The sequence below is a fragment of the Hyperoodon ampullatus genome (genome assembly GCF_949752795.1).
Source record: "Hyperoodon ampullatus genome assembly, chromosome: X".
NCBI lineage: Eukaryota > Metazoa > Chordata > Mammalia > Artiodactyla > Ziphiidae > Hyperoodon > Hyperoodon ampullatus.
In genome coordinates this window covers 59,856,947-59,884,683 of record NC_136913.1, presented here as the reverse complement: position 1 = coordinate 59,884,683, position 27,737 = coordinate 59,856,947, and the positions used below count along the sequence as shown (strand labels likewise).

Here is a 27,737-nt window from a genome sequence, read left to right as displayed (position 1 = left end):
CACAAAGTCCCTCACTGCTGCTAGATCTTGCCCAATGCCATTTTTGTGATCTGCATCAGGAATACATCATCCATTTCTCCCGTTTTGTAAAGTGCTGTGTGACATACTTACACTATATTACTCCTGGTCCTTTCTCCTTTCAACTTCACCAAAACTCTGTAGAGGACTCTGTCCTCACGTTTGTGGATATCTATGCACATAGCACCATACCACCTCCCATTCTCAAGGGCACCTTTCTTCTTTACAATGTGCTCCTCCTGATACCAAATTCCAGTTGTAAGTTTCATTCCTCCAAGTCTTAATGGTATCTCTTAGGTGATATTTACTTCCTTGAGTTAAAACTTCAAGTTTACCTCATAATCTTTGGTTGAACTATATGAAGTTGCCGTTTTTGTAGGTCAAAACCATGGAATATTGGCAATTTCATGTGGTTCAACCCAATGCACGTGCTGTGTATTGATACAGAAAACAGCTTAAGCCGTAAGTTCTATTTATGACTCTTCCCAGACGTATTCTCCTAAGACTGAACAGGCACCTCTTCCAGTGCTGTTCTTGTTGTCATATCTGATATCATCCATAGTAATTGATTTTATAATATCATCAGGTCATTTTTCTCCTTTCTCCTCCATTTTCAATTTACAGTTCTCTGTATCAGATCAGCAAGGCTCTGGGTAAACACATTTTTCCCAGCTATCATAGAGAACTCTGTCCCTAGCGAAGAGCCCAGCAATCCAGTATTTTAAACAATGGTCCAGACAAAGCAAATCCTATTCTACAGTTCCATCTCTACAGGCAACTATTTCACCGTCCATCTATTCTTTTCTAAAGTACCGGTTTTCTTTTGCCAGAAAAAAACCCCAAAACACCACCTGGTCCATCACATCCTTGGATTTTCTGGGCACAACTTCATAGTCCTTGGAGATGGTTTCTCCACCTACAGGAGGTCCACCTGTTAGATCAAGAGGTGGAGGAAGGTGGAAATGGGCAGCATTTGTTTGATTTGATAGCTTTCCCATGGCTCTCTGCTAAACTGCAATGAAAATACATGATCAAAGAAAATATTTGTATTATGTCTGCATACTTATGGCCCCACCACATTGTCAATCATGAAACCACCAACCATTCATTCATTCATTCATTCATTCATCTGTCCATCCAGCCAATGAGTAATTGTGGTTTAGACCCAGATCCTACCCTCAGTGAGCTTACAGGAAAGGAACTGGTTAGGCTTACATTTATTATATTACAGTGATTATAATATTAAAGACAGGACGTGAATGCTATAAAAGTAGGGGAAACGTGCTGAGATTTCAAAGGAGGGGATCAGGAAATGCTTTGTGGAGAAGGTTGAACTGGACTTTAAAGATGTATAGTATTTGAACATAAGGGGACAAGGGGAAGGGTATTCTAGGCAAAAAAAAACAAACCAAACAAACAAAAAACCAGCATGTCAAAGGCATGTAGTCTTTCCATACAAGGAACGATGAATGTTTATTTGCAGCATCGAGTACTTGAGGGTGAGTACTGGGGGAAAGCTTTAAAAGGTGGGTTGGAACCAGATTATGGAGCATCTCCAATACCTGGCTAAGGTGTTTGAACTTTATTCTGTAAGCCATGGAAGGAAATTGAGCTGGGGAGTGGTGTGGTCAGAGACAGACTCTGGGAACATTAATCAGGTTAACTGTGGGTGCAGTGGATTGGAGAAGGGAGAGTCTAGAGGTAGACTAATTTTGAGGTCATTGTAACTTCTCTATTTCACCCTTTTATAAAGTCCCATACTTTTTGTGAACAGCACTTGTCACTTTGTAAATATCTATTTGCGTGACTGTCTGATGCCTGTCTCCTCCACAGAGAGCTCTATAAGGGCAGAGACTTATCTGCTTTGCTCACCGTTGTATCCCCAGGGCCTGACATGTGGAATTATGTGTTTGTCGAATGAATGAAAATAATGAAGAATCAAATTGGGATAATAGCAGTGAAAACAGTGATGGTGGACGTGAAGACTATTAGAGAGACATAGAGATGATGCAAAGGTTTCAGGTCTGGGTGGAGAGGATGTTTCAACAGCATCAAATATGGCAGAGAGCTTTGTATACCTCTATGAAGGTATCAGATCTGATGACTTGGAAGCCATGATGACTTTTGAGAGCAGTTTCAATGGAGTGGTGAGGGCAAAAGCCAGACTGCAAAGAAATACCGAGGTGGGAAGTGGTAAGAAATAGACAAAGCAGCACAGCATGCTGGCATAACCCGGGACCAAACTGCCCAGGTTCGAATCCTTGCTCTCCCACTTACTAGCTGGATGGCTTTTGGTGAGGTACTTAACCTCTCTCCAGGCCTCAGTTTCTTGTCTATAAAGCTTCCATAACAATCCTAGAGTTGTTGTAAAGAGTAAATAAGTAAATACATGCAAAGCTGGTAGAGCGATGCCTGACACCCAGTAAGTGCTTCTGAAGGTTTGCAATTATTATTCCGCTCTTGCTCTCTAGCAGGGTCACGTGTTTCCCTCCACCCACTAACTCTTGACACCCTCTTGTCATTCTCTTTCTCCAGGAGATCTGAATTTTCCAGCCCCAGGAAAGGCTTCCTACCTTTATGGGGCAGCTAGAGTGATGTGGGGTTTTTAACTCTTTTCTGTTGTTTTGCAGTCTTCTGCTCACCAGAGTCTCGACTCTGGTTTTTATTCCCCTTTACTTTCTCTATTGCCTGTTGTTATTTCTTCTCTAGAAATAGTGGGGCGAACTCTAGCAGACCCCAGAGAGCAAGCACCATTTTTGTCTCCTCTACTTAACAGCAAGGAGGGTGGGTTCCCCCTTGGCTTTTTTAGGATCTTTTTACCTTTACCTTTTGAGTTGTTTTTTGTTTGTTTGTTTGTTTGTTTGTTTGTTGCAATTTTCCCCTCATTCGGCCTAGGAAACTTCAACCTCTCTGATAAGGCAAAGGCCTGGGAACCTTTTTAATGCATCAAGAAAAGTTGAAAGTTGATAAGCTCACATTTAATTTAACAAACACAAAGCCAGCAATTGTTCTGACTAAAAGCCAAACCTGGTGCATCACTGCCTGCAGGGGCCTCGGAACCAGGAAGTACTTCCTGATTGGCGTCTCACAGCTGACGGCCCTCATGCTCTTGTGGGAACCACCACCAGGAACTACTCTGTTTGCCACCGTGGGGCACCTACACTCTCCTTAGGAGGGCATCTAGTGGCACGTTTGACACCTCCATTCCCATATTTCCCTAGCACCATTTCTTTGTGTAACGGTAAGTAATAGGAAGCAGCGCTCTCTTTTACCACAGTTTTCTATTATTTAAAGCTGTCCTGGGATCGTGCGCCTCCACCCAACTGGGAAAAGGAAATTTCCCGTGTCCTAGTCCACACATCTCCTGTGGCTCCTTTTGCCCCCTCCTTTCCAGCAGGCACCTAGCCTCTGTGTGTAACGTGTGATCATGTATAAACCTTGGGCCATGTTCTTTGGCAGCTGTATTTAAGCCGTTCACATCACCTGCATCACTGTTCATTTGTTTTTTTCCAACTGCAAGTCCACACAGGCATGAACTTTCTTTTTGTGAGGGATTCCGCACAGTACATGTCCTTTAGAATTCTATTTTATCATTGTCAATAAGCGTTAAGGGCCAGAAGAGGCCGTAGAGATCATCTGTGCAACTTCCTCCTATTTTAGATAGTGAGGCCCAGAGAGGGGGAGCTCATTCAACAGTCCTTTATTGAGCACGTAGCATGTAGTAGCTTCTGTGAGGGATACAAAGATACACCAGATGCAATCCCAGCCTTCTAGAAGCTTCTTGTCTAGTTGAAGTATGTTATGGATGAGGAAGAACAGAGTAAGTTCGTATAAACTGCTAAAGTGGTGCAAAGGAAGGGAGGGGGAAGCTCTTCTGGAGAGACCAGTGACGTCATCATGAAAAATGCCATTGAAGCTGAAACCTGAAGGGTTTCATAGAGATTGGGACTGGAAACATTCCAGACAGAGGCTTTGCTCACAGGTGAAAAGGCAAGTAGTCTAGATTGGTTTATAGAGAAATACAGGAGATAATGGGGAAAAGCAGATCAGGGGCCTGCAGAGGGTGTTCAGTACTTCGCTTGCTTACATCCCACACCCCTACCCCACCAGGCTAGCCCTGCTGACCTTATAGGTCTGACCTGAACATCCACCTCCTCAGAGAAGCCGTCTCTAAGCAGGGCCCCTCGCTATATTGCCCTCTATTGCTGCATCCTATTTATTTCTTTCACAGCGTTTAGTATAACAGGTAATTATATACTTAGTTACTTGTTTGTTGCCTCCCCCCACTAGACTAGAAGATCCCTGAGGGCAGGGACTGTCTTTGTTTGATTTGTGGCTCTTGTTATTGCAAGGACAGGGACAGTGATAATGAAAACAAAGCGCTAAATTGAACAGTGTAAAGAATCAAGTTTTGGTAGGAGATTGGCTATGATGACCAAAGGAGAGAAATCAGATTTTGAGCTTAGGTGACTAGGAAAATGGTGGCGCTTAGGATGGGGGAGAAGAGTGGGTGAAGCAGTCTTCCTTGCAGCCATAGGGCTCCAGGGAGGAATGGAGTCACCACGAGGAGTGGGGGACATGGCATGTTCATCTTTCTCTGACGCTATGGCTTAGAGAGGAGTCTTTGAAAGTCATGCTTGGGAGATCCTGGCTGACCCTGAGAGCTTCCGGGCACTGGATAAGCTTGTGCTGAACGAGCAAATGGTCAGTAAGTGGGAGCAGAGCTGGGGGACTGTTCAGTTCCTGGTGAGCAGGCAGCAGAGTGAAAAGAAGGGGAAGGAGCTAAAGGAGCGGAAACAGTTGGAGATGGAAAGGAGTCATAATTGGAGCAAGATCCCAGAGGAAGTAGCAGGAACTCCAGAATGGAGGTTCTCCATAAAACAGAAAACAAAATTCACATTCACCACAGGTTTGGGCCTCGTCAAATCTCTTCCCTCCAAGCTTGAGCCAAAGACTAGGACATCTCTTTTACTGAGCACCTGCTATGCGACAGATACTGTGCCAAATGCTGGAAATGGGAAGGCAAATAGGACAGTCTCTGCTCACAAAGAGGAGTCAAGGAGAGGAAGCCAGATGTCAAGCGAGAAGGGCCAGAAAACGTGTGGCAGAGGGAGAAGCAGCGCAGCGCTTAAGAGCACAGCCACTGCAGCTGGATAAGAGCACCAACCTCATAGGGCTGGTTTTGGCAATAAATGATTTAAAACGCACAAAGCACTGAGCACAGTGCCTGTCACATAGTAAGTGTGAAGTAAGTGTTAGCGGTTACGATGACGGTGAAAGTTCTTACAGGGTCTGACAACAGCACAAAGGAAGGGTCATTGTGACCCACGGCATGGGGGCAGAAGAGGTACTTCAGGAAAGGCAGCATAGAACGAGGGGAATTCTTGAATGGAGTCTTAAAATGTTGACAGTTTTGCAGGTGAGCGAGATGGGGTGGCAGCGAGGGCATTTATGGGCAGAAAAAAAAAAAGCCAGCAAAGACACAGGGTTGTGCTGCACTCAGAGAACTCACGGCTGGAGCGGACGGGGCCACAGCAAAAGATGAGGCAGGAGAGAAAGGGCAGGGCCGCCATGATAAGGAGCTTGTTGCCCTGTAGGCAACAGAGCCCCACGGGGAGGGAGGGCGCTTTAGTAGGCCGATTCTGTCAGCTACAGGGGGGATGGCTGCGGTGACAAGAAGGCCAGTCAGGAGAGCATCTGCTTGCACATGTTCTTCACCACCAGCAGGCAGGTCTGAATCCTTCTTCTCAAACCACCCACTTTCCAGTCCTCTGCCGTGCGCTAGATGCTTCTGGTGACAGTGCGAGTGCCGGGGAAGGACAGGACGCAGAGGGAGTCCATTAGGCCTAATGTGGAAAACACCAGTGGGTAGCACCCTGCGACAATAGGCGCAGTGCTTCAGATAAAATCTAGTTGGGGCTTCACCAGCTGAAACAGACTATCCTCTGTGAAAGCTCTTGCTACCAAGACCCCACTGCTTCGGCAGGAACCAAGGTGTGCGGGGGACTGGGGGGAAGGGGGGTGCCAGTTCTGCTTTTTCTGGGAAGTGATGAGGAAGAGAGGCTTTGGAGGAAATTGGAATTTGAGCTTCAGAAAGTTACTTGCAGTAATACTAGAATGTCCTAGAGGTGCCACGGAACTGACTGAATGGGTAAGAGGATTAGTGGCATCGAGGCCATGAAACCCTAGTTGGGAACAGGGATGAAGGGGCAAAACGTGGGAGCACTGAGGTGAGCGTCTCCCACAGGCGCTCGCTCGTGGGGTTGCCTTGAGAAAGCTAAGGCTCTCTCAGCAGCCACTCTGACACCGTGGGCCTCCAGTGGTTGGCACCAGGCAAGTGCTGTCCCCGTGGAGAGGGCTCCGTTGTCCTTTAGTACTGACCTTTCTGCTCAAGGAGCCCAGTGTCCCTTTGCAGTCCCATCCTTTTTAGCTTGGCTTGGACCTGCTCAGGATACTCCCCCTGTAGTCCCTTCCCAGTCCTGCAGCTCAACCCCTACCTTCCTCTGTATCTGTATTAGCTTCATCCTTGAGCATAACTTCCACACTTGTTTTGGTAAAGATTTTGCTTTCATTAGTTAATTTCTAGAACCACTTTCACCTTAAGACAAAGTTGGTCATTTGCATCTGAACAAATATTTTATGTAGTCATGAGCATCATCCTAGGAATTTTTCAACATCTTTATTGGAATATAATTGCTTTACAATGGTGTGTTAGTTTCTGCTTTATAACAAAGTGAATCAGCTATACATATACATATGTTCCCATATCTCTTTCTTCTCGCGTCTCCCTCCCTCCCACCCTCCCTATCCCACCCTTTTAGCTGGTCACAAAGCACTGAGCTGATCTCCCTGTGCTATGCGGCTGCTTCCCACTAGCTATCTATTTTACATCTGGTAGTGTATACATGTCCGTGCCACTCCCTCACTTCGTCCCAGCTTACCCTTCCCCCTCCCCGTGTCCGCAAGTCCATTCTCTAGTATGGAGAATACTAGTATAAAGTCTGCGTCTTTATTCCCGTCCTGCACCTAGGTTCTTCGTGACCATTTTTTTTTTTTAGATTCCATATACATGTGTTAGCATATGGTATTTGTTTTAATTTAAGGTCTGGTAGAGACAAAGAGGCTGGGGCGGGACTGGCTGCGTTGTCAGCAGCAGAGCCGGGGAGAGGGCGCAGCGTTGCCTCCCAGTGGAGAAGGCGGCGGTAGAGTTCAGAGTCAAGGTGTCCACCTCTGCTCTTCCCAAGTTGCTCAGCATCTTCCCTCCGGGGCTGCGTTTTCTTCAGCTGCGCCGCCTCTAGGAGGGCCAGCAGCTGTGGAGCCAGAGTCTCAGCACAGCGGGATCAGAGGCCAGCTCTTTGTGCCCTTTACACTTAGGAGGCGGATTTCCTTAAAACCCCACAGAGCACTTCGGGGACTCCTTTTTGTTAGGCTGCCTTCTAGCAAATGAGAGAATGTGTGAAAAGAAGCACCCTGCAAACAGCTAAGCACTGTTGTCCTTGCTGTGGTTCGGCCCCCACACACTCAGTCATCGCTCTTGAGCTGAACCACAGCAGGACGTCCTCGGGCTTCTCCACACAAACTACAGGGACATCAGCCACGTCACAGGCACCTGCTCTAAGCGCTCCTCCTCTCGTCCCAGGGCTGCCGGGATGACTGCCACCCTGCTCTGCGAACTGGGCCCATCTCACCCTGATTCCCCCTGCGCTCTAGTGCTTTCTGGTAGCTGGGAGCCCAGCCTTTTCTTACCACGTTTATTACTCGGTTCTCTGCTCCTGCCTTGGCTCCCGCTTTAACAAACGTCTGTGCCGCATTAGGCACCTCCTGTCTTTGTGTACCTTTGCCATTTTGCCCCGAAGGCCGTGGATGCCCTCCACACACACCTGGCCAGCACCACCTGAGGCAGTTTTGTGGGGCTGGGGTAGAAGACTGAGTGCAAGGCTTTCACAAAGGACCTGTTCTGACCACAGGAGTCTAGAGCCAGCCAGAGGAACACCTGACTGACTCGGTCAGCTGATGGCCACTAAGCAGAGAGTCTTTTGTCCCCCAAAGGTTTGGGACATGTTTCCCACTGCTGTGCCCCCACCCTCCCCTCTCAACTACTTCAAGAAGGTCTCTGAGCCACAGTTCATTGCAACTATCATTTATTAAAAAATATATGTCTCCTTGGAAGGAACACTGGTAAACCAACTAGTGTCATGCTTGCCTTGAATCTCTGCTTTTCTTCCCCGGGAGGCGTAGAGGGTTGAGCATCACTTAACATCAGAGAAATCAAAACACCCCCAGCTCACCCCCTGCTCCCCAGAGTCATAATCGGACACCACTTTACCCCTCTTGCCTCCGATCCAGTGTACCGTGCAGGTAAAGCTGCTGCCCTTTCTTTACCCGCATTCTGGGCCCCACACTTTACAGTTAGCCTCATCATGCTGGTAGGAGAACTGTTAACAGACTTCCTAAATCTGGCTAGTAGCGCTCAAAGCATCTTCGGCATGTATGCTTTGCACCGGTTGTAACACAGTGGGCTAGGAAACAACAGGCTCAACCCTGGGGCCAAGCATGTCCACGCTCTCCTCCCCTGGGTCGTGCCTCCAGCGTGGAGCTGAGGGAGGCATGGTGGCTTCAAAGGAGCATGGTGGGGTGGGGCGGGGCCCGGGCCACACCTGCCGCCTGCATTTCTGGTCAGAGAAAAAACCCCTTGACCACAATCACTGCCGTCTGACTCTGGGAAAAAGCAACAAGGTCTCACATCTCAACAGTAAGTGAATTGTAGCTCTACAGCTCAAATTGACACCATTAAAGTCTACTTTCTTCTTGAAGAAACAGTAAGCTACCAGCTGTTGGTGAGGGATCGGGGTAGGTAGGGCATATGAAGCAGCTGCGAAAAAAACCCAAATCAAACTTTTCATTACGCGGCTGGCCAAGCTCAGGGCCGTCCCACTGTCCCAGCGCGGAGCTGGAAGGCAAGTGACTCCCCGTCCCTGCCCGTGGGCCCCATGACAGGGCCTCGGCTGAGCCCAGCATGTCCCTGGCAGGTGAGTGAAGGGACACGTTACAGTAGGAGGCCCAGCTCCTGTCGGTTCTCACCTGCCCCCACTTCCCTTTCCGCTGACGGGGTGGCCAAGCCCGGGTCGCCTAGTCTATCACGAGGCCTGGCTCCTCCAGAACATCATGAGCCTTTAGAACACGGTCAAATTGGATTCTACACGTTCACTTAAATAGTAAAAGTAAAATTTGGAAGAATGAAAAGGCTGACACAGTAGCACAACATGGTTTTGGTTTAACAGCAGCTTAAAAATGAACAAAAAGGAAACCTCTCATGCAGACACATCAGGTGGCATAAAACAATCGGCAATTTAATACGTTGGGAGCACCGTTAGCCATTCTCTCACTCCCCACACGCGGGCCTAAGTGTGCCCCAAGGGCAGCATTGGCTCTAGGGTCACAGCTCCAAGCCTCTGGCCCCCGGGCCAAAGCCCTTTCTCACCGTTCTCTGGCTGACCCCTCCTAAAGAAAAGCCCAGCTCTCAAGAGAATGACCAACGCGGGTGCCCTCGGTACAGCACTTACTACCACTTTCACTCCCTCCCCAACCAGTTGGGATATAAGATGCCATCTGATTGGAATATGAAAATTAAAGCATTTCTCTAATAACACAGTACCATTGATGAAGTCTCCATAGATTTTCTAGTCCAAATGCGTGTGAATATATATATATATTATATGAGAGTGTATAATATATATATATATAATAATTTCTATATATTTTATATAAATTACATATATATATCTGTATATAAATAAGATACTTTCTGTCGCCATGACCGCGCTGTCCCAAGCCGCGAGGCAGTGCACAGATCGTAGCAAAGCCCGGGAGCCTCTCCTCACGGGGTGCGCGGGGCTCGCTTCATAAGCCGCACAGCTGTCCAGTCTGTCTTTCCATCAGTCCTCCTCTCTTCGCTTCTGCTTGGTTTTATGAAAACAATGACTCTGATGGATTTGCACCTGTGCTAGTGCTTGGGAAAGGTCCATGCAGGAATGGGCGCAGTCACATGATGAGTGAGATGGCATCATCCCCAAAAATAAACTAAAACAAAACAAAAATTTAAAAAAACGGAACAGGACTAGAAAACTCAATTTTCTGGACATATCTAAAAAAGGGGACAAGAACAGTAGTCATCTGTTCTCCCCATAGGGACAGGAATGAAGAGGGAGGAGGGAAGAGGGACTTGATTTCTTCTGTTCACAATAGAATGGTTGGAGGGGATTCTTCAGAGTTTTTCAGGGGATGGGACCCAAATGTAGTGCCCAGACTGGTCCTCAATGATTTGTTTGATTTTGTTATAAATCTCTTCCAGTGAGTCACCCTGTACAATGGCTGAAGAAGAAAACAGAATTATTACCGTGGTCCACAGCAACCCCCTGCCCCAAACCCTGACAGTCTGGCCCATCCCAACCGTCCCACAGCTCAGCCCCACTCATTCACTAGGCAGCCATCTGGGAGCCCAGGTCGCTGGGGAAACTGGCAGGCACTGCAGGCCCGGGGCTTGAAGTCAACTTGCTAAGACAGTGAGAGTGAGCAGCAATTAGTAGGAAAATGTGTTCTTCAAAAATGTTTACTGAGCACCCATTAGATGCCAGACCTTGTAGATCATGCCCCTCTTGGCTGCCATGAGGCCGGCAGCTGGTAATTCTAACGCAGCCTTACCAGAAGATGTGGAAAATCCTGGTTATCCAGAGCAAGAGCCGAAAAAGCCACAATTTCTGGCAAGGTGCCGTGCTCCTGGGGCTGTCACATCTGCTCCATGTCAGAGGTCAACCCGACAAACAAGGACATGGATGCTAACAGAAAAGGGAGCTCCAAGACCCAAGGTATGCGAGGACAGTTATGAATCCTGTCCCCTGGTAACCTTGTAGCACCACCAGCTAGCGTTTACTCAGCACCACCTTGCACACGTATGTCCCTGTACTTCAAAAGGTAAGCAACATATTACACAGAAACCTTCCCAACCTTTTAGGAACTGACCCTTCTAAAGTAGGTGACCATATAAACACACACACACATGCGTGCGTGTGCACACACTGACAGACAGCCTGAACACCACGCCAGGGAATCATCATCATCAACAAACGTTCACTCAGTACATAAAACATGCAAAGACAAGTGCTGGATGGGGGAGCCTGGGAAGGAGGGAAACAAACTAAAACAGGGAGCCTACAATCTAGGAGGGACATGAAGACGAACAAAAACGATCAAAGGCAGCATTTGGTGATGGTGGTCGATACCAGAAACTGGCTAAACTCCTCTGGCTGGAGGGCACTTGAGTACTTTGGCAATGCTTGAGCTCAAAAGCACCAAGAAACTCTGTGCAAGGTGTCTGGGCCTCTTGGAAACACTCACAGAATAGGTGTCCAGTTGCTCCCATGTTACCCCAGCTGTGCAACGGGGAGACTTACCTGTGAAGTATTCTCCAAACTCCTGCTCCAGTTTCATGGCTTTGTCATAGATCTTATTTGCTTGTTCATATGTCTGCCGTCGGTTCATTTCCCTGCCAAAGACACGGAAGAAAACAGTACCCAAAACTAGGTTCTATGTTTTGATTAACATAAAGGATTGTTCCAGGCTCCCTGAAAAGCTGCTCAAGCTGCCCTCTGAGAGCAGCAGCGGCCCAAGGCTCAACATTCCTCAAACCTTCCAGGTTTAAAAGCTCAACCAGGAATACACGCAAGTGCACTCGAATCCAAAGGAGCCCCCAGTGAACAGGGTGGGGCACAGACACTCCACTGAGCAACCGTTGGGTCTTACCCCTGCCCAACAAACCACCTGATTTCTCATTTCCTTTCCAGGGCCCTCTCCTAGCCGAGAGTCTCAGCAAATACTTACATAAGCGCTTCAATGGACTTGGGCTTGATGAAAATGGCAATGGGGTAAAGTTGTGATTGCTGCAGCCTCTTGATAGCATTGCCAGAAACATCTAAGATGCAGTGCTTGCCCTGAAAAAGCAAAGACTGGCATCAGTCCACCCAGTCCCTGTCTACGCCCTGTGCTAACCCAAACATCCACCTGCGGGAAACACGGGACCACCCAGAGAGGCCTGGAAGATTCTACTTCTGAGGTACCCAGCCTCCACGTTTTGCTCCTACTACCCAGACAAGGCCACATCTGCAGCTGCAGGTGGGTGACGCTCTGGGGTGAGTTGCGCAGAGGAGACAGATGCCTCCAACCCGGGGCTGGGAACACGCGGAGCGGGCGTGGCATTGGTCAGCACTGCCACTGGGTAGGCCATGTGCTGGAAGGATGAGGATCCACGCAGCACTTTGGCTGGAGCATTTCTGTGCTCCCTTTGAGGGTAATTTCGTAGGGCCACTGCCTCCGCCTCCCTCCTTACCCTCTCTGCAACTGCCCTCACTGACTGGATGCTGGTCCCATAGAGATTATCGTTGAATTGGCCTGCCTCGATGAACTTGTTGTCCTGAATATCCTTCTCCATCTGTTCTCGGGAGACCACAAAGTGGTAGTCTTGCCCATCCACTTCATTATCACGCCGAGGCCGGGTAGTATCTGCAGGAAGAGAGGAAACGCTCTGTGGTGCAAGGACAACGACCTGCCCCAAGCCCCCGAGAGCTGACTTGTTCCCCCCAACCACCGCTGGGCCCCAGGGCCACTCCAGTGCTTTTCAGATAAGTCGGGGGAAAGAGGCTGGGAAGAAGTTTGTCTTGCCTACATCTCTTCTAACCGCCAGGTTAGAAGCTGGGAGCTATCTGCTTTAGCTTCAACTGGACCAGAAAGGTGGGGTTTCCTGGGCCAAGGTCTGGCAGACAGAGGGTGCCAAACGTGGTACAGGAGCCAGCAAGCCTCACAAGCTGACCAGCGGGCCGCACCCACACCTCATGGGCTGGGCACCCCCAAGCGCCCAATCGTTCCCAACCACCACCACTCAAACTCCTCTCCAAGGGAGTGAGCAGGCCAGCCTGATGTCTTAATCCTCCCCACATCAGCTTTGGGGGAATGCATTGCTACCTAATCTCTTCCAGGGTGGGTTTTTTTCTTTTTACATTTTTTAAAACTATTTTTTCAGCTGTGCCGGGTCTTACTTGCGGCATGTGGCATCTTCGTGACAGTATGTGGGATCTAGTTCCCTCAACAGGGATCGAACCTGGGCTCCCTGCCTTGGGAGCGTGGAGTTTTAGCCACTGGACCACCAGGGAACTCCCTCTTCCAGGGTGTTAGATGCACCCTGTTCCCAGAGAACCCTAGAACCTGGTCGCAGGCCCTTTCCATAAAACATCAGAGCAACAATTCCCAGGGCACCAACACCTCCCTCCCAAAGACGCCCTGGGCTTTTACGTGGTACACAGGATCCAAATTTATGCGGGAACTCCGAAATCAGGTCATCGTTGACTCTGTCCTTCATTGGGCCCAGGATGATGACAGGCCTTGCATAGTGAACTGGAGAGCAAGCACGGAGACAGTCAGTGAGGTCCCCACCAGACGGCCTGTTGTCCCTCCCCGTATGCCTGGAGCACTGAGGCTCTGGAGCCACTGCTCAGACGGGAGAGCACATCTTCAGCCATTCTGCCTTTTAACTACAAAGACATCAAAGAGCCTTTAATTGGAGAATATCTAAGTCCAAGGCAAGTATGAAACCAGAAGCATCTCCCTTTCCAACAGATTCCGGAGAAATCTCTGCATGGCCACCAACAGCTGAGCAAGGGTTTTCAGAGCAGCCACGGAAGGGGGGACCGGAGCCTCTCTTCTAGCAGTGGCCGCATCCGCTGAAATCGACCTTTGCTATCCTTGTCAACCTGTCCTATCCTTCGGAAAGCATCCCAGCAGCAAGCAAAGGTATAGTGAGGAATGCGCACTGGGTGGCCTTCCCTGTTCTCTCTAACGCTAGGAAGTAGATGAGAAGGAGGCACCCAGGGGCTGGCTGCCCCCTACTCCCCCACCTTTACCCCCTGCCGCCGCGGCCAACCACTGGGCCGGGCCCCATGACCACCAGACTGGCTCAAAGGCAAGGCTCTCAGAAGGGGGCTTACTTTCTTGCCGTGTCACTGGCTCATATGACAAAATAGCATCCTCTTGCCCTTCTGCAACAAAAAAGGGAGACATGTTAGCACTTTATAATCTGCCTCCCTGTGTCCTCATCTCCCTACAAACGTTCACTTCACCCCCACCTCTGCCAGAAAACAGCCTTGTCAGCTGGTACTTGCTAACACCTGCCCTTGGGCCTGTCTACTTCCCATTGGCAAGAAAGCCCAGGAAAACCTTCACCACCCCTGGGACAGGAGTCAGGAGTCCTCTTGTTCAGTGAGATATAGCTGAGCAAAGGGACATGACCCAGAAGCCATGAAGCCTCCACCAAAAGCCACCTCAATTTCTCAGAACTCTTCTTATAGGTAACAGTCTACTGTGTTCAGTTGCCTTCTTGCTCTGGTGAGAATCACAGGAAAGCGTCAACTGGTCGAGACACACTGCCTGTGTCTCCTCATCTGTGGGCAAGGGAGTCAGGGCACTCATGCAGGTCCCCAAAGATGCAGCTAAACTTTGCCCCTTTTAAGGGTCTACCTATCTCCCCTTCACTGGAAGAAGCAACCAGAAAAGTGGCACAAGGCTGGGCTAAGGTCCTCAGTGCCCTTCAAGAGCAGTGCTCCCCTCACGGCAGAGCTCCATCTATCCTAGCAGTGATGAGCTCTTCCTAAAACAGTCACCAAGCGACGTGGTGCTGGGTGCTAGGAGGTCCCAAAGTGGCCGACGGCAGTGCTGGGGGAGGCAGCGATATCGGCATCAAGCCCCAGGATGCATTCTCAGGGCCTCCAGCCACAACTCCTGAGAGGCCAGTAGTCCCAAAGTTCAGGCGGCTTGAATTGTGGCTTCTCTGGCCTGGTCACAGGATCTCTGAAGGAAAACTGGGCAGTCATCTGGTCATTTAGCCCAGCTAAAAGGTAAGGACACCAAGCCTTAACCCAGGAAGTACTAGTGACCTGGAAAGGCAATTCAGAACAATATCCCACAGGAGCCATTCTTCTTTTGGTCTCTGAGCAAATCTGTAAAACTGGCAGCACCTACAGCCCATAGTGGCTATGGCAGGGATTTGCTCACTGGCTGCTCAGCCTTCCCAGGGCCCAGGGAAGCTTTTAAGTCAGGTCCTGGCCAGAACTGCAGGGCTTATGCTCTCCCCTTTAATCCACAGCCTAAACCCCATCCCATAAGGACAAAATGGCCACAGCATTTCCAGGATCTCCAAGTGTACATGGCTAAAAGAAGCACTAGCCTCTGAACAGAAACGGCAGCTGTGCAACGCTGGAATGAGGATGGCTGGGACACGTGGTAGAGCTACATGACATGGGGGAGAATGACACACACTTACTGGAACTGCTTTCGCTGTCACTGGTGTTGGATGTCACTCCCTCTGCAAGCCAACAAGAAAGAGACTCCGATTCAGAACACACCACTGAGAGGTCACACGCGGCACAAAACTCAAATGCTCCAAGAGCCAGACACTGAGCTGCCAACCAAGTCAGGCCACGGGAGGCCTGCCACATCAGGCTACCAGCTGGGAAGCACAGCTCCAATCCTGAGCCCTGGCCACCTCGCACTTGTCCCCAGGGCCCTCTGGGGCTGCCAAGGCCCTCCCTATAGACTACCAGCTTCCAATCTTTGGCAGCATCCTCTTCATCTGAATCAGAAGAACTGACTTGGATGGTTTCCAAATCCTATCCCAAAATGCACCTCCCAATGCTAGACAGGCAGTGACAGTAGCAAAGAGAAGCCCAGCGACCAGGCTGCTCTTGAATTTCCTCCCCACATAGAACCCCTGAAGTACAGAATTGTGCAGGACTAAGAGGCTAAGCACTGGGTTGGTTGAGCAGTCAGCAGGGAATGACGTGTTGGCCAATGGGTGGAACCAAGAGCCCTCCTGCTGCTGCTACCTGGAAAGAGGGCTTGGCCCCAGCGGTGAAAGGGGATGCTCCTCCGTGCAGGAGAAGACAGACACGTCACGACACAGAGACAAAAAATGAAGAAGAACACTGGGAAGACAAGACGATCCTCCTGTCTCAGACTATTGGGGCCTCCCCGCATCTGAGCGGGCACAGCAGCCGCACTCGCAGGAGGCAGAGAGCACAGTTTGGCCCAAAGAAAGCCCATCGCTCCCAAGACGACAGGCGAATGAAGATGAAACATGGAAACAGCGAACTATGGAGTGAGACACTGCTCGTTTCAGCCAAGATGACACTGTTCCAGACCGTGATATGCTGTGGCCCCCAGGAAGGACTGGCTGAGTCACCACCCATGCTAGTTCCTGAGCAACCCCCCGCTGAAGCTCCTTTACCCTCATGCCTTTATTACTTATGGAAGCAGAGTATCCACTAACAGAACCTGCCCGGCACGGCCGCATGTGTGTGCACGTGCCTGTGTGCACAGCAGGGAGGCTAAGGCCCTGTCATCTAGGTCCCTTCCTTTTTCAAGTCTAGGATTATTTTCCAGAGGGGAGAGGTTGGTCAGGTTTTCCCAAGCTAAAGCACTGAATATATATAGTCCAGAAAATGCTGTCGAGGCTCCCACCCGCTCAGCCCCTTAGAGAGGCTCTGTGGGGAGCCAGCCCACAGCCACCTGCTGAGGCCCCTGAACCTTCTGGTTCGCTGGGTAAAGGGCTTCACGGTACTCTTACCCCCCGTTTAGAGAGACTGAAACAGCTAATTCTTAAGTCCAATTCTTTAGTGCTGCGTCGCTGGAAGAAGAATACAACAGGCGGGCACCCCTCACCTCAACGATAGGTTAGAGATGAGCTGAGTGGTCACCTCTGGAGAAGCACTTCTTGCCCCCACTCACTTATAAGGTGGGATGCCAAGACGGCTCCACACCATTTCAAGGTACAAAAGGAAACAAAGAGACATGAATGATAGGCTTGTATCATGGTACCGGGGATCCAGAGCAAAAGTGTGACATTCAGAGCCACTTCTAATTCACCCTGCTGTGGTACCAGTTCTCACAAATTCTCTCACTGCCCTCCCCTCCGCCCTTTGCCCTCACCCATGTCCCCTATACCCCAACCCCAGCAACTCCACTCATGCCAGAAATAGTTAACGGTATGTAAGTTTGACTTACTCAGGTTCTTTGCTCCATAATAATCGTCACTTAACCCAGGGAAGTCCTAATTTCACAGACAGCAGGACAAAGTGGGAAGGAGGGAGGGAGGGAGGGAGGGAAGGAGGGAGGGAGGGAGGGAGGGAGGGAAAGAATTGGGGAGAAGACAGAAAATAGAGAAAAAAGACAAGGGGAAGGAAGAATACAGAGCCAGGTGAGCATAAGTGACAGAAGTATGAAATACTATGAAGACCTATAAACATAGCCAGGTTAAGAACTTTGCTACAGAAAGAACATCCCAGGTCATATATGATACCTGGACTTCATGCTGCCCAATTTGCTGCCAAAAGGCCCTGGAGTGGATGACCTTTTTGAGGTGGTCTATATATAGCCTACAGGCCGACAGGACAGACAGGTGACTTACCAAGGCTTGGAGCACCTGCTTTGACTAAATGTGTAGTTACACAGCCATCTCTGCTTTGCCCCTGAAATCACCATTTCCCTCTGAGGGTGAATGAAAAATCAAACATCTATGTGTGGCAGACAGGCCGGCAGAATTATCATCAAGGAGCTTTCGTCCAATACTGACTCACTCTGTGCAAACCCTTCAGGGAAAGCTTCATGCAGTCTGAGGTGTGGGCTTCCAAGCTGACCTGAGTTGTGCAGACCACAGGGGATGAGCTCAGCTTCTGGAGAACAAGCACTAGGCAGTTTCAACTCTTATCCAGCAGCCAATCCCCTCCCCCGTTCAGCTGGGCCGCCCAACAGCAAAGCCTCCCCAGGCTGGGCTCAGCACGGAAGTTCTAGAACTTGTCTGGTGAACGAACCATGGTGACCTCACCTCAGGCCTCTGTCTCAGACCGCCTCCTACTGCACCTAGTGCTTCTTATTGAGCTACCCAGAAGTGTGAGCCCTAACCTGCATCTGGATGAGGGCACCCCTGTGATCTACTAGCTGCCACCCCAGACACTGATGACCTATGTATCCCATGACCATGAAACATGCTGGCCTAGAAAAAGGACATTCCCTATCGGAACTAGTCAGTCTCCTGCTGTCCCAACAGCTCAGGACCCCGAGACCCCTCCTTGTGAGGCAGAAGAGGAGAGGTTTACAATTCACCATGAGCCATGTGAGAAATACTTTAGCAGCCTGACCTGGTATTTAAGGTTAGGGTGAGAGCAGTTAATTGCTGAGGCACATGGTAGAAAGAGAATATTTCTCAGGATGGCAAGTTCATTTAGCCCAGCTTTATGGCCTTTTCTATCAAACCAGCTTTGTGTTGCTCAATAAACCTTTATTTGGACAATGTTTAGTAAACCCCGTTTGGTGTCAATTCCTTTCAGCAAGAAGGATTTTATTTTGAAAGCTGGCTCTGTAACACTCTGGGAAGACAGTGAGTCTGTTAGAGCTGTGTGAACATCCCTATGCATTACACGCATATGCACGTGCATGTAATTCAAGAAGTAGGCCCGACTCCAGGTGTCCAGGGAAGAAAAGACTCTTCTCTTGACATAGATGAGTGAAGATAAGGGAAAGAAAACACAAGAGGGAGAAGCCAGGAGAGCAACACTGAGTCCCTAGACTTGCTTTTCTTGAAAAACCATTTTTCTGAACTTGACACTGTAGCTGATAATTGCTCATCACCACCACAGCAGAGCTCAGCCAGGCACTCCCAATGCCAGTGCCAGCGACTTTCTGGTGGGCAAGCCCTGGAACCAGTTCTACCTCAGAGCCTCCAACATTCTTTCAGAGCGAGGAGCTGGACAAAATAGACCCAATGTCTCCCTGTGCAGACCAATTTCTACCCTGACTCTGCAAATAAGCAGGTATACACACACACACACACACACACACACACTCTCACACGCATGCACACATGGCGGATAGACGGGGGGACCGACACACACGGACACATACACACCCACACCCATACCAACACACACTTTCCCAGTCTTCGGTGCAAATGAGGAAGAGAGGGCGGGGCTGTGGGTGGCCTGCTCTCTGTTCCCTGCTGCTACTTACGTTCCTGTACGCTGCTCTCCTGGGCCATGTTTTCTTTGCTCTTGTAAAATGGAAACTTTCGAGAGAGGCGGAAACTCTTTTTACGTTTCGTTTTGATCGACTGTGAAAGAACATGAACGTGGAGGGGAAGGACAGAAGAAAAAAAAAAACAGAACAATGGATTTTAAAGCAAGAAAAACGAAAATGGAGACAATGGTGAGCTAAACAAAAGACCATCTCTCACAAATGGAGTCTATGAGATTAAATGAAAGTTGATGTAAGAGGAAAATTATGTTTACAGGAAAATGTTGTAGGGATGTTAGAGGTTTCTACCTAATCCAGACTCACAGCACTCACTGGTACTTCCTAAAGGGTAAAGGTCACTGTAGCCTCCTGGACACATGCCCTAAGGCGCCACTGATACACACAGAGTCATCTACCCCGTGTCTCTCTTCCCTCTACCGCTCCGGAAGTTCTTTGGCCTGTGAAGCTCACAGAAGAAAAGGGGTGAATGGAGAGAGCCCTCATGCCTCGTTCGGTCTGAAGGGCGGTCGGAGCTCTGGGGCTGGCCTTGCCGGCTGGATGACGAGGCCAGGCTCTGTTCAGGGTCCCCACAGCTCCGAAAGGGTCTACAGCCAGGGAGACACCCACAAGTGGTTTCATGTGCCCCAAGAAAGTCAGCCTTCCAAACAGTCCAACTCCAACACATCTTCAAGAGCCAGTTACCCAGGGGGGAGGAGTATACACTGGCTGTAGAGGTTGGGTGCCCGCTCTCTCTGCTTTGTGAAAAGCAGTCAGTATTCTGATAGGACAGAGCCAGCGCCCTGAAAAAGAGAGATTCTTTTGTGCTCGCCAGTTCTCTTATCCACCAGACAGACTTCAAGCTTCTTATGCCTCTTCACATATGGCTGACTTCCTTGGGGATCCCCACTTACCCTGTTAGACTCAATCATCCCCGTCCTGGCATGAAACTTCACGGTTTTCAATCGAGCCCTTTCTTTCTTTTCCACCCTGTTTTGGAGTCAGAAAGAAGTCCTGTTACTGCCAGTGCATGGTCTCAGCAGTGGGTTGCAGTGGGCACAGCAGCTATCTTTGACTCACTGAATCGTAACCATGTCCTGAGCACCAGCTCTCTACCAAAAAGGAGTAATAAAGCACATCCACTGCTCTCAAGCGACTTATAGTATAATAGGTAAAAAAGAAATCAATACCAGGAACAGGGTAAGGAAAACCTCTCTCATGATCATGACGACTCACCTCTTCTTACTGGGGATCACACCAATTTGCTCACTTTCTCCATGGGGGGTCACCAGTCTCGCCTGCCACCACTCATCATCAGAGGCGTTAATGACATGTAGAATGTCACCATAGGAGAAGCTGAGGCCTTGGCTCGGCAGGCAGCTGTCCCGAGTCCGGTCATAATCAAACAAGGCCCTGGAAACAAACAGTGAAAGATGAAATGGTCATCTCAACCCTAAGTAGGTGGAAGGATGGCAGAGGGAGGTCAACCCGAAGAGTCAGCACACACCCAGCAGCCTTACAGCAGACCAGAAGGAATTCTGTGGGAGACTGCAACCTTCTTTCAGTCTTGCCATTGTAAATATCCCATTCTCCCAACAAGGGGCGTGAGGGAAAAAAATCTTTCACGAGTCCCATCTCCTCCCAGCTTCTGGACATGAAGTGTGAGTCCAAAGCAGAACACCCTCGCTAGTCTTCTCCCTCAGCCACATCCTAGGGAAACAAGTTAGCTCTGCCAATGGGCTGTTTCAGTTTACAACAAATCTTTAAAAAGTAGTTGAAGATAGGACACAAAAATGTTAACTACAATCCCAAACAATGAATGGTAAATGCTGTAGAAATACAAAAGAGAAAAGGGCCGTGCATCCTGGGGCAGCAAAAGAAAAGGCTAAGGCTGATGTTGACCCGCACAAGGATAAAGTTGAAGGGGCCCCTCTAAAGAAGTCTCCCAGTTCAGTCTCTCCCTCTCATATACGGGGAAACGGAGGCTCAAGGAGGAAGAATAATTTGAGTGAGGTCACACACCAAACTAACTGGGACAGAAGCCAGGTCCTCCGATAAGACATGCAGAGTAAAGATTAAAGGGGAGGGTAGGAGAAGGTGGGGAGAGAGCTATTCCATCTAGGCTTGAAAAAACGGAGGAGACCAGCTTGGTTGCAGCTGAGAGTCATGGAAAATGAGGCTGGAAATAAAGGTCTGGCGCCAATTTTGGAAGGTCTTGAATAGACCTGATCTAGTGACCCCTGAAGATTTGGGATGAAGGAAGTGACACATCAAAAGAGACTTAGGAACATTAATCTGACCTCATATATGATGAGATAGCAGGGAAAGGGGGTGGATTTGAAGGAACATTTAAACCAAAGCTACAAGCTCAATCCTTCAGGATACACCACTGACTTCGGCTCTGGTGAAGCTGGTACTTGACAGCAGAGCTCCCTTGCTCAGGGAACAAACACATCTACATGGAAGTGTCTACTTTTCTCATCCACTGGATCTCTCCTCATACGCAGTCACCACAAATGGGTGATTTCAGTGAGAAGTTTGTATTTTTCTACTTGCCGTCTAAGCTCTGTCTTCTTCATATTCTTTGCTAACACCTTTGCACATACAGCCCAGCAGATTTCCCAGAACTAGTTCCAAGACTTAGACTTCTACCTGCAATACAGTGGTCTGTGGCTCAGAGGGAAGCTGCAAAGTAAAACATACTATTTCCCCATGTGCAGGCCGGCCCAAATGAAATGCAGAAGGTCATAAAACTGTGGAGCGTGAAACACCCATCTACATCTTAAACTTCTTAAAATGGAATCCTTAGGAAGTCACTGTCAGAGTATTTGAAAATGAAAATACCCAAATTCTGACAAAAAGCCCTTTATCTCCCTCAATTTACACACTCAAAGCAGTAAGGAGAGAGGCTCAGGTCAGCAGATTAAGGAGGCCCTCCATCCCCAAGGTTCTTTCTGGGCTTTGTGTGATAGAATCAAATCTGAACACGTTTGCATTTGAAACTGAGTGTCCTAAAGCAAGGAAGCTATTCTGTCAGAGCTTCATACGAACACGTGCATGGTGAAGACCTTATCTAAGCGACAATGAGAAACACTAAATATCATTATGGGCTTCAAAGATTAAAACAAATATATTAAGGAAAAGAACAGAGCTTGGATTCTGCACAAATGAGTTTGGGGAGAGAAGGAAGAAGATGTTGAAATGAGTTAGGAGAGATTAGGATGAGGTTGTAGAAGATTAGAAGGGAGAGTTTACTGGTTACAAGTTTAAAACATAAAAGGGACAATCCAATATATACTTTAGCACCTCACAGAACCATATTGACCTTTGGCAACAGCAGTAAGAAGCTGGAGTACATACAGTAAAGTTGATGTAAACATTTTCTGGATGAGGAATCCAATTATTGGTAATTGATTAAACATCTGAGATTTAAATAAAACTAATAGGTCAGTTTACTTCCAAGATGAATTTTGGATACTTTACAATATTAAAACACATAACACTAGCTAAGTAAAAACAAAATAAGCACAGATCCAAGGCAACAAGAATGCCAGCAGTTCCCACTGCCTGTCAGGAATGGAACTGTTTGGTTTGTTTTTAAACCACAGGCATGTGTTCCTGTTACGACTTTCAAAAAATGTAACTCAATTTAAAAAGGAACTGCTTTCAAATATTTTAGCTGTTTCTTTCTCTTTTCTAACATATTTCTAAACAACTGCTTCTTCTTGCTTTGTTTTTTACATTTTAGACATTATGTATCGGTCTTCTATAGCACTCACCCATTCTATTTCCCCTGCCCTCCCAATTTAGTTACATCACATTTTTTTGGTTAAACAATATTTAATTTTACATCATTATGTAAGTGGTGTTCATAGATGACTACCCCTCCTTTCCTATAAACTTTTTCTATTGTTGTTTTTTCTTAAATTTATCTGTTTATTTATTTTTTGGCTGCGTTGGGTCTTCCTTGCTGCGAGAGGGGGGCTACCCTTTGTGGTGGTGCGCGGGCTCCTCACTGCGGTGGCTTCTCTTGTTGCGGAGCACGAGCTCTAGGCGCGCGGGCTTCAGTAGCCGTGGCACACGGGCTCAGTAGTTGTGGCTCACAGGCTCTAGAGCGCAGGCTCAGTAGCCGTGGCGCACGGGCTTAGTTGCGCCGCAGTATGTGGGATCTTCCCAGACCAGAGCTTGAACCCGTGTTCCCTGCATTGGCAGGTGGATTCTTAACCACTGCACCACCAGGGAAGTCCTCTATTGTTTTTTTTCCCGGTGGAAATAAATGCCTGATTTTTCATTTGACTATATTTCTACATCCCTATTATTTTGTAACTCCCTTATTTAACACATAGAAGGCTATTTAGATTTACTATTTCTTTTTGTTACAGTTAAAATATTTGAAAGCAGTTACCTTTGTGTAGCAAGAAAGGGGGTGAATAGGCAAGGGATTAAATTTTTTGCATATGCTATTGTAATATTTGACATTTTAAACTATCCATATGCATTAATTTCATTAAAAATTATATTAAAATAATATAAGCTCATTATAGAATATTTGAAAAATATAAAGCCTAAAAATAGAAAAATCACATTTAATGTAACTTAGAAGTAACTCTTCATACTGTTGTGGTATTGTATAATATTGCATAATAAACACACAAATCAAAAAATACATATTTCTCTAAGTTACAAACATGGTGTGTATACACAATTTTGCAACCTTACTTGTCACTTGAAATTGTATCATTAATATTTCCCATATCATTGACTATTCTTCAAAACTAATATTTTATTTTTTTTATTTATTTATTTATTTATTTATTTTTTTTTTTCCGGTACGCGGGCCTCTCACTGTTGTGGCCTCTCCCGTTGCGGAGCACAGGCTCCGGATGCGCAGGCTCCGGATGCGCAGGCTCAGCGGCCATGGCTCACGGGCCCAGCCGCTCCGCGGCATATGGGATCCTCCCGGACCGGGGCACGAACCCGTATCCCCTGCATTGGCAGGCGGACTCTCAACCACTGCGCCACCAGGGAGGCCCCAAAACTAATATTTTAAATGATGATACAATAGTCTATTCTTAAGGATATTCATTAATTAAGCAAATATTTATCAGCATCTAATATGAACAGACACCACTCTTCTAGGCACTTTAAAAAAAGAAAATAAAAAGGGCTGGGGGAGTCAATAAACCAGGCACCTGACTTGAGTCATTTACTTCAGATGAGGAACCTGTTTGGCTCTAAGTTCCCTGGCAAAAAAGGTAAAAAAGGCAATTTCCCAATAAAATGTAGTACCTAAGTTCACCTACATTCTATCTGATGAATTTGTGAATGAGCAATAGTGAACAACAGAATGGACAACGCCTTTTTTAAACCATGATTTTGTTAAAAACATAGCAGCCTCAAATTTGAATCTGAAATTCTGAACTACAATATCATTCTCAGTTGAGAGCATAAAAGGTGAATCGACAAGAATTTCCTTTTCTATCAACCGGAACAGCAAATGAGAAGAGCTCTGCAGAACACTGAAACCTCAAGGGTCATTTCACCCCACTTCCTATCTAATAAAGGAAATTCCTTTGATATTCTCTAAATTTCTTTCCAGTGCAAACATTTAACGAGTCTGAGTCCTTCCTAGGTCTTCTCTACCAGGCTAAACATTCCTAATTCCTTCAACAGTCCTTCCATTGTCATGATCATGATTTGTTTTCCAAATCTCTTCCTGCTGAAATTTTGTCTGACTAAGAGCTTGAAAAGTGCCTCATAGACAACGAAAACCAGTCCCAGAGATCCACAGGGCCTCATCTTAGAGTTGTATGATGGTTAACTCTCAGACCAGGGCTCTTAAATCTCAGAAAAATTTTGTGAGGTCTAAGTCACAGTCACATTTTTAAAAAAGAAAAAAAAAAAGCTAACTGTCCACTTGGCTATGCCTGGAAAATATCTTTCTTCCATTATTTACATACTCACTGAGTCTACTTTGGGGCACTGTGTTTGACAGAAGGGAGACACAGAAGCAAAATGAGTCTTGGCCTTGTGGAGTGTGCTATCTGACAGAGTGTGTCATAGAGAGAGGCACAAGGGCAGGACAAACCAAGGCCTAAAAGCCTTCAGAGGGAGCATAGGTCATAGCGAGCTTGGGGAATCTATGGGTAGGTGTTAACTTTGAACTGGGCCTCGATGACGGTTCAGATTTCAAAGACAGAGATGGGGAGAGAGGCCCTTCCGGCTAGAAGGAACAGCATGAGCAGAAGCTAGGAGGCAAGCAGCCCAGGGTGTGTACTGGGGTCAGCAGCACCCACGTTTGGCCTCACCGCAGGGCACTCGGGAGAGTGGTTGGCCAGGGCCTGCCTGTGGACAGCCTGGAGTCCAGCTAAGGAGTCTGGCATTCATTTAGGAGGCCTTGTGTGACCGACTTCATTGCCTCGCTTTTTTTTTTTTTAAATCATTACCAGGCTGGTGGCGCAGTGGTTAAGACTCCACGCTCCCAATGCAGGGGGCCCGGTTTGATCCCTGGTCAGGGAACTAGATCCCACACGCATGCTGCAACTAAGAGTTCCCGTGCCACGACTAAGAAGCCCATGTGCCGCAACTAAGGAGCCCATGAGCCGCAACTAAGGAGCCCACGTGCTGCAACTAAGACCTGGTGCAACCAAATAAATTTTTTTAAAAATCATTACCAGGCTAAACTTTCACGTGGGAAGTAATCCAGTAAAAGAGAACAGGCCTGAGTAGTAAAGTCAAACCACCTTTCAAATGACATGTATTTCATGTAATAGGAAAAACTATGCAAATTAGACCTTAATAAATTTTGAAAAAATACTGACTCCCTACCTAAGATCTTCAAGAGGCATGCTAAACTGTGGCCTTCTAGCAATAACAGTCTCTCTTAGGAACAGCCTAGAAGCCTAAGGAAGTGACAGGGGTTGGCACCTTGCTACAAATGCCTCTGGTCAGGCTTGGTAAGAGGATCAAAGACCACCTTTCTCCACAACATGAATATATCCTCCTGCCCACCCCTTTTTATCCTTAGGGCAAGCACTAAGGAAAGTCAAGGCAGTAACATATCGCTCCTTTTAAATCAGACTGAACAACTGTCCTGGAGCCAAAATCCTACACATGCAGGGCCCAGATGACACAGCAACCAACCTTTTCGACCTCTGACTCAAACCAAGAGTGAGCAGAAAAAAAAGCAACACCTATTTTCTCCGGACACCTAAAGAAAGACCATAATTAACTACTCTGTCACCTTGGTCCCATCTCATGTGTGTGAGCTTATTGACAAGATGGTGTGTTGGGAGACTAGAAGCCTCAGAAACTCCTTATCCTTCCTGGGTGTAAATATAAAGAATCTCATGGGGGCCTCCAAGTTAAGGACTGGTCAGGTCAGAAGGAAACACTGTCGGGAAAGAACAAAGCTTATGGAAATATTACCATCCACAGCCTAAGATCACAGTGAGTGGTCTACATAAAAGATTATTGACTTCAACCCTGAATATGTTCTCCTTGGTTATGGCCATGTACCTCTGTGAAGCAAAGAACAGCCAGATCTTGGGTTTTCCCACAACATCTCAAACATCATGGCCAGGCCAGAAAATACTGATTTATCTTGAGAGCAGGGTAAGGAGCATGTCCCAGGTAAAATGTGGCATGTAAAAACAGAAAGTGGGCGATGAAGCCACCTTCCAGAGCCAAGTCACAGCAGCACAAAAAGCCAGGTGCTCACTTCCCAGGATCTGCGGGTTGGAGTTCCCAAGCTAAGTTTCAGCACGGCAGCTTTAAATGCCGCTGCCTGTCTTTCCTAAGGAGAAAGCGTTGTCAAAGGTCTTGAAAGATATGTTGTTTAAGTGGTGACCTTTCAAATAGTATCCCCTAAGAGCTGCCCACAGGGATGATGCACCCGCTCCAGAGGACTTTGCCTAATCTTCCTTTCAGCTGGGACCTCACTGCCAAGTGGGAAAGCAGGAATATAATCAGTTCAAAGTAAACATTACCAGGCCCAAAGTCTCTGCAGTTCAGGTCCTAAATTTTAAAGTTTAGGGTCTGAAAGATTCAGAGAAATCATATGCATCTGGCCCAGACACCCTGGTGTCTTAGTGAACAGGAATGCAAAGAAAATGGCAAACACCGAGGAAACTGGTCAGGCAGGTTTTTCAAAGCAAAGTAAACAACAGCACTTCAGCACTACAGCCTCAAAGGCAAGTAGCTGCTTCCATGTGCTCACCTAGTAGTGTGCCCACCTCTTTGCCTGTGGACCCAGCCATCTGTCTGGCCTGGGAGGCTCTGCCTGTCCCCTTGTGCCATCAGCAGCTCCTCTGAGGCCCAACCCAAGTCCCACCCTTCTCTGTGACCCTGCCCACTCCAAATTTCCTTCTTCCAAATTCATACTACGTATTTAGCAGTGATCTTTCTTTATATTTTCTGTTTATTGCTATCTAACTCTTGCAGTTTTCTAATCTTTCATATTATATCCCTTTGGGGAAAGCCCTTTGAGGACTGAGACCACGTATGATGCTCGTGAATGATGGATGAGACCAAGCTGGGGCAGGGAGCACAGAACACCCTCCCAGTTACTATCCTGCAGTGTTCTTCCACTGTACATCCCTCCCATACCAGTTGGG

General features: G+C 47.8%; 1 protein-coding gene across 12 annotated transcripts in view; it reads right to left on the bottom strand.

Annotated features, from left to right (window-relative positions):
• Window positions 1–10,282: 10,282 nt before the first annotated feature.
• DLG3 (discs large MAGUK scaffold protein 3) overlaps window positions 10,283–27,737 on the bottom strand; it is a gene marked incomplete at both ends in the record, with an annotated part of 59,421 nt that continues 41,966 nt past the window's right edge. For 4 of the 12 annotated variants that reach the window (XM_079727680.1, XM_079727671.1, XM_079727675.1 and 1 more), the window contains 10 exons: window positions 10,283–10,389; window positions 11,469–11,560; window positions 11,896–12,005; window positions 12,401–12,573; window positions 13,360–13,461; window positions 14,052–14,102; window positions 15,383–15,424; window positions 19,123–19,222; window positions 20,037–20,112; window positions 20,359–20,535. In XM_079727680.1, the coding sequence (XP_079583806.1) occupies window positions 10,283–10,389; window positions 11,469–11,560; window positions 11,896–12,005; window positions 12,401–12,573; window positions 13,360–13,461; window positions 14,052–14,102; window positions 15,383–15,424; window positions 19,123–19,222; window positions 20,037–20,112; window positions 20,359–20,535 (1,030 nt within the window). Of the gene's footprint in view, window positions 10,390–11,468; window positions 11,561–11,895; window positions 12,006–12,400; window positions 12,574–13,359; window positions 13,462–14,051; window positions 14,103–15,382; window positions 15,425–17,121; window positions 17,168–19,122; window positions 19,223–20,036; window positions 20,113–20,358; window positions 20,536–27,737 lie in introns of all 12 variants that reach the window. The other 8 variants (XM_079727676.1, XM_079727677.1, XM_079727678.1 and 5 more) reach the window with 6 other exon arrangements.